Here is a 7,413-nt window from a genome sequence, read left to right on the forward strand (position 1 = left end):
TAACTCTACTAGTCTTGCATGGGTTACAACTTTGGGAAAATTATGACAATGCCATTTTAAAATAAACAACCACACCTAATTTTAATTCTGGTAGTAGTAGTCTCCTGCATTCTCTTCTTGGTCTTCCTTATTTAGCCAACAGAATTCTCAACGTCCATTTATTTTTTTGATTTATTTTTGCCGCTTTGTATTTTTAAATTAAAAAATTATTTATGATTATTTAGTGGTTGGTTTTTTTTTATACATTGTGGTTTTCGGGTTTTGTTAGTGATTTAGGGCTTTCCGGTTATATTATATTAAACAGTTGAGTTTATTTTAGGAGGGTTTCGTTTACAAATTGTATGTCATAAATATATCAAATATTGGGGCAAAAAAATCATAAATTTGGTACCTTACATTAAAAAAATTCCATTTTTTTCGTTATTATTTTATTAATTTTAGTCATTTAACTTTTTTCCTATATCACGTTAGTGTGTAAGCTGAAACTTTTAGTAAAGCTGCTAGTTTTACATACAAAAGTAAATAGTTTTATCATTACCCCACTCAACCCTTTTCTTACCATCATTGAAACAATATCTTTTTTTGTGGGTGAAACTCATAAGTTACAAAATCGAACCAGAATGATAAAAGTGACTAGAAGTATAACTTTACCATATAAACGAGCACCACTTACAATTACAAAAAAAACTGTATTCTGAAGCATACGCGCTGGTTTTCTTAGTAAATCTCTTACTAATTTTTATACCCACAAAAATATATGGCGCAAAATAACATATTATTAATTAACGATTGATTTATAAGTAACATATACCACATTGATATAGATTATATATATCACTATCCGTGCAACAAACATCCATTCCATGTCCCCTTCGTACATTTTCTATTATTCCGGATGTGTCATTAATAATTCATGGCATTCAACGCGTAACAATGAAGTAAAAAGTACGTTGATATAAAAACAAAACAAAAAAGCCAAACGCGTGAAGAACGATGGGGAAGGCCAAGTAGTGCTGTAGGACCTTTTGCCCCAAAATGACGGGAAAAATATTACTCGGACTGTCTCACCAACCACGTCAACGAATCAGGCCTTTTCTTTATTTCTTTATTAGATTAATTAAACAAACACGAGCTATGCTTCGACCATAATCTATAGTAAAATGTCCAAATGTCTGTTTGGTTAATCTTTTATTTGTTTGTTAATTATGAGGTTGTTTTGACAATTCTCTAAAATTTTAGTTATTATTGGCATAAGATGTCCAAACGCTAGTTATACTAGCACTACATATACAGAAGGGCTTCTTTTAGTTGATATTAAATTGGCCAAATTGAAAAGGTGATTTTTTTGCCTTTCTAAACGTGGAATACTATACTTTGCATTGTAAACAAGTATTTTATTTTTATTCTTATTTTCGATAAAAAAACCCTCCCACCCACTCCACAACCCCACTATGAATCATGAGTGCCCTTCACGAGACACGTGAGTAACTCTCTTTTTTAACAGATGGGCCAAAAGCCCATGAAAAACAAGAAGCTCCCACTTCCAATCTTTGTTTCTGAGAGTCCAATGAGTAGTTTTTCCAAACTCAATGAGAATCAATTCTGCCAGTGGGGCTTGGATTGCTTTTTGATGCATCGTCTGGGTTAAGCTTTAGCCAGTCAAAAGTAGAGGAATCCATTTAATCCACATCTTAGTCATTTATTTAAAAAAAATTAATAGTTCAAATCTACTCATTTATTTAAATCATTAGATTTTTTTAGAATAAACGACTAAGATATAAAATAAATTATTTTATTTTACTATTGAAATAAGTGGATTGTCTACCTTATTCAAAATTATGAAATTCTAAATCCAACCTCTTCATATAGTCTTAACTTTGGAGTCATAAGACTCTCTTATCTTTTTTCAAATGCAATGGAAAGTCTAAACTTTGAGTCTTAGTTAAAAACTTCAGATAAAAACTGTGGAACTCGGTTCGAAATTTACACTGTTTTTTTAAATTACAGAATACAAGTAATATTATCAAAATGGATTTGAGTGGAGAATGATAATGGTCATGTTTATAAGTTTGATGAGTTACAAAAGTTTACCAACTTTAGGGTAAAAATTCATTCACCTTTTTTAATTTATATTGTATTTATTCATTTATATTACTTATATTTATTCATTTATATTATTTATATTTATTTCTTTGACTATTCCAGGATATATATATATTAGGGTATTAGTAGCAGAATGACAATAAAATGTGGATATTAGAATTCATAGAGGAGAGAATGGAGGGAGAGGGCTTCAAAGTCATCTAAATGTAATTCATATCTTTGAAACCTGTCACTTGTATACAATCTGTCCTCCCAATTAAGCAATAAGAATGCTCCATACTACACCCGTTATTGCATCAGAATGCACACCAAGGGAAGAGTAACACTAAAACAACGATTTTTTCACACATCTCATCCAAAGGAGATTCAATATTGTTAATGATTAACAGATTCTTCAATACATTAAACTGCAAATAATGCATCGTGACATAAAAATCATTAACCTTTCATCACCGCCTTCTCAATTCTTAACACCACCCTCATGTCCCTTCGCCTACCCACACACCACTTCCACGGCCCCAGCTACTATCACCCGGACACACCTCCACCAAACCTACCCAACCATCACCACTCTCACCAAACCATCTATAACCCAGCACTTCCATTAGAAGTGTGCAAAACATTCAGTAAACCACATCCTAAACCACACTACTAAAATCCAACCTATTCAAACTATTTCTTTTAGTCAGTACATTGTTGAACTATTTGTAAAATATAATTTAGTAACAAGGATTATCTGAACCAAACCATTTAAATTAGAAAGATAAACTTGAAGTTCTACTGAAATATATGTAAAATTAAAATAGAAGAACCTAGAACCTGTGATATTGGAATCAGCAATGAAAACGTGAGGCAGTGGACATTCAAAGCCTGTCACCACCATTTCTTATGTGTTCTGTTGGTTCAGTTCTTCCCCTTTTGTAAAACCTGACCACGCAGTGGTAGAATTCCCCCAAGAATGGCTATATCCATCCTTGTCAAACTCCACAAGTGTATCCATGGCAACACTTATTTAGGACAGTTGTTATTTGTTAATCCAGCAGTACAAGGTTTGGCTACTTAAGAGTATATGGATTTGGCTATGTTAGACAATCCAAATCCGTAATTCGCCAAACTCTACAGCAGACCAGAAACTCCACTACTCCAGTAACAAATCAGAACTACTAAATTAAAACAAGTATAAGAACACTGGAGTCCCTATTGCTTAGTAGCCAGTTAGTCACTACAACGACTAATTATTGTTTTGCTAAAACTACAAATGACAAAAATTAGCAGTGCGAATATCAAAACAAAAACTAAACGCACAATAAAATATTATCAGTGATAATGTCAAACATTTCATTAATTAAACAAAACATAGAGGCCTCAAGATAAATAGTCCTGAGTGCAGAACCAAACCACGAGACCCAAACAAGTAATAACCAATTCAAAGTTCTCAAGCGTCAACAAAAGTAGTAATAAATAAATAAAACACGAGAAAGCAGAGAATTTCAAATTAAAGATACTAATCGACAGTTTGCATAACATCCTCTGGAGCAAACTTAGTACCCTTTTCCTTATCAGCAGCGGCACGACCCTTCGCCTTACGATCCAACAACGATTTTCGGTCCTTATCCAAACGGAGCTTTGTGATCACAACTTTCGAAGGGTGAACCCCAACGTTAACGGTTGAACCGTTAACCTTCTCTCGGGTTATACGTTCAATGTGGATAACCCATTTACGGCGATAAACTTGTACAACCTTTCCTTCTCTACCCTTGTAGGTTCCCCTTACGACTTGTACCTCATCTTCCTTACGCACTGGAACAGAGCGCACATTGTACTTGGATCTAAGGTCGCCGGAGAGAGGAGCGCTCAGAAGAACACGGCGCACGCTAGACGGCGCGGTGAAATGAGCCTTACGGCTCTTGCGGCGGCTGCTTGAAACCCTTGGGTTAAACTTCATTTTCGGTTGCTCTGTTCTCTAACCCTGACGGCAATGAGAGTGGGTATACGAAATTAGGGTTATCGGTGTGATTTTATATTTATTGAAATCTTAATTTTTCGATATATTTTGTGATCTTGGATTGGGTCTTAGCCCAATTGAACCCACTTTCTCCCAACAGGCCTTCGTTTACGTCTTGTAATTCGCTGAGACATGGAAACTCCTCTTTTGTGATTAAAATTTAAATTTTTGTATTATATAGGTTGGTTCATATTTTTATTTTAAAACTTGTTATTGTGACTTTTTTTATGCATTCTATGTTGTCATGTTATTGTGTTACTGCGTTAAGCAATTCTTGATTCTGCATTTATCAAATTCCTTCAACTACTATCTCAATCCTTCAGAGTAAAGTTCCTCATCTTCATACTTTATCTTGAAAAGATTAATGGTTAATAGATAAAAGGGTTGAATTTATCTTGAAAATATATCCATGGTAATTAAGGAAATTAATTTCTGCATTGTTTTTTTTCTTCTACCCCTACGTACCTATTTATAATTTGCATATTAGAAGGAAAAAATGTAATATAAGTTATTTTTAATATATAAATATATATGTATGTGACACTTAATATTATGTACAAGATATACGTATTCACAATTACACTATGTTTATCATTTAAAAAAATTAATTCCCCATAAAGAGAGCGCTTATTTTGAAATTATATCATTTAATAATTGTGATAGTTGTAATTAATTTTAACTACTTTTTTAATATGAGTGAATTAGTTATAGGTAATTAGATACATATATAATAACATATGCATCTATTTATAGGCACATGTTCATATAACTAGTATTAATGAATTTTTATGCTTATTACTTATATATTTATATATATTTTTATAGAGAATGAATTCACTTATTCTAAGAACATGTTTAAAAACTTACTCTACATCTTATTTATCAATTCTAGGGAAATCCAAAGATTTGAATTAGTAAGTTGATTTAAACAATTGAATTTTTTTAGAATTGATAGCTAGGATGTCAAATAAGTGAATTCGCTCTTTTTTATAAGATAATCAGTACATGTATAAATAATTATTATAAGAATAATAAAATATGTATACCATAATTTTGTCAATGTAATTTAATTACTAAAATTTATTATAAAATAAATAATAAAATATATTATATATAATGTCATGGTAATAACAAATTATAACATACATAAAAAAAATAAGTTTATAAATATGTGAGTATGCATTGAGCAAATATTATAATATATGTTCTCATTGTTAAGTTATTAATGTTATTGTCTAAAAGATTGGGTGTAAATGATCTCATCTAAATCTTAATCATCAATGATATATCAATGACTTAAAATCAAATGATATTATGTCATCTTTATTGGTAATATGTGACATGAGATATGACTATTAACCATAAAGCATTGTAAGAATTAAGGATTTCTCATGATTCATTGATCGTAATACACACCTAGTGTGTAGCATAACGCAAATTTTAGAATCATTGTTGTGAACAAGAAAACAACAAAAGAAGAAGAGGGTTAGTGGGAGAAGTGTACTTTCTAGTATGAATATTCATCAACCAAGGACATTTTGATTTAAGATTCAACCTAGGTTTTTTTTGTTTCTAGTCTTAACTCTATCATTCGTAATTATCATTGACTCTTTAAAAAATTAATACAAATAAATGATGAATATTGTATTAAATGTGTATAATTACACCGTCATATAAAAATATTGAATAAATAGGAAGGTTGAAAAGTAGGTTGGATTGGTCTTGAAATTAAGTTTAAAGAAATAGCCTAGAGCATTGGTGCTAGGCTAGTAGAGTGCAGATAAACTGATAAAGCAAGAAGGCATGCCCTAGAAGTTGGAGAAGAAGTGCATTTTGGTATTAAAACACAACATTATTATATGACATAGTGATGAGTGGGTTTATGTAAATAGCATTTTGGCAGGGTTTGGAGAGGGATTAGGAGGCAAGGAACTTGAGTGGGTTATGGTGTGAGAGAGTGAGTGATGATTATTCATATTGGCAGCTTTACTCTCTTTCTCTCTTTCTCTCTCATCCCAATTGGCACTTTGGCACGCCTGCTCCCACCACTTGTAAAAAATATTACTTCTCTCTCTAAGAGACTTGAAAAAATGAAAAGGATCTCTTCTTCTTCACTTTTTCTTATGAGGAAGATTTGTATCGAGACATTATTTATGTGAAGAAAATAATAAAATCTTGTTAATACATTCAAAATAAAATTTAGTCATAAATGATAGTATCAAATAACTTAAAATACATTTGTCTCTAAATGTGATATGTTATATGAGTTTTCATGAATGTTTTTCTCTTTTCTTATATTTCATCTTTTTTTTCCACACATGATTCTATTCTAAGCATCAGCTATGTCATGAGCCCCTCTCCCTATCATGTTGTTAAGTTATATTCACTCGGAAGATATATATATAATATTCTCATTCAACTCAATCCCCTCTTGCTCCACATAGATTTTAAACTCGTACAAATTTATAGAAATATTTTTGTATAAAAAAACATATAAGTTACTAATATAAGTTAACAGATTTTTTTTATTTATAAAACATAAATATTTGAAAAAAATATAATAGCATTGCAACAATTGAAATTTAAAAATAAAAAAAACATAAACACAACATTTTATGATTATTCTCTATATTTTTTCTTATTTTAAATATTGATAATCTTCCATCATTTTCAATACTATAAAAAAATAGAATGTATTACACTGACACTCCTAAGTTTTAGTGAAATTATACAAATCACCCACTCTGACTTTTTTAAAACATACACAAACCTCCCCTATGTTTTTAAAACATACACAAACATAAAAATGTCTAGGTGATTTATGCAATTTCATTAAAATGTACATGATGTCATTGTAATTCACTCTAAAAAAAATATTATCCATATATAACTAATAACCAAATAGTAATTCAATCGTTCATTCCTCACACAATTTAACATTCATCTCTTTGAGTAATTTTTGCTAAGATTATGATGTATGAGAATTACTCCGATGCAAACAGAGTATATGACACACAAAAAATATACTACCTTTACTCTCACAATACTTCTACATAACCTACCCAACAGTTATAAATTAAGCACAAACTGCAGGTCCTAATACACTCACAGCAACTAACAAAGGCAACAAGACCCATTTTTTACTAAAGAGCTATTTAGCGTGCATATAATTTATTTTTTAGTTTTACTTTATAAATTGCTGGATTAAAACTTGTGTATGTTTAAGTATTTTAACTAAAATTTGAGTATAAGCTAATCTATTTCGATCGATTAAGGTATAATTTTTTTTCACAAACTAAATTACA

At 30.7% G+C, this 7,413-nt stretch overlaps 1 protein-coding gene across 1 annotated transcript; it reads right to left on the minus strand.

Moving 5' to 3' along the window:
- LOC109348813 (60S ribosomal protein L26-1-like) lies at positions 3,418–4,111 on the minus strand. The gene has a single exon (XM_019589378.1). It carries the CDS (start codon positions 4,046–4,048, stop codon positions 3,608–3,610), a length of 441 nt encoding a protein of 146 aa, XP_019444923.1. The 5' UTR covers positions 4,049–4,111; the 3' UTR covers positions 3,418–3,607.

The sequence above is a fragment of the Lupinus angustifolius genome, chromosome LG06 (genome assembly GCF_001865875.1).
Source record: "Lupinus angustifolius cultivar Tanjil chromosome LG06, LupAngTanjil_v1.0, whole genome shotgun sequence".
Lineage (NCBI taxonomy): Eukaryota > Viridiplantae > Streptophyta > Magnoliopsida > Fabales > Fabaceae > Lupinus > Lupinus angustifolius.

Coding starts and splice junctions, on each gene's coding strand:
- LOC109348813 (XM_019589378.1), bottom strand. CDS start 4,048: ATGAAGTTTAACCCAAGGGTTTCAAGCAGCCGCCGCAAGAGCCGTAAG.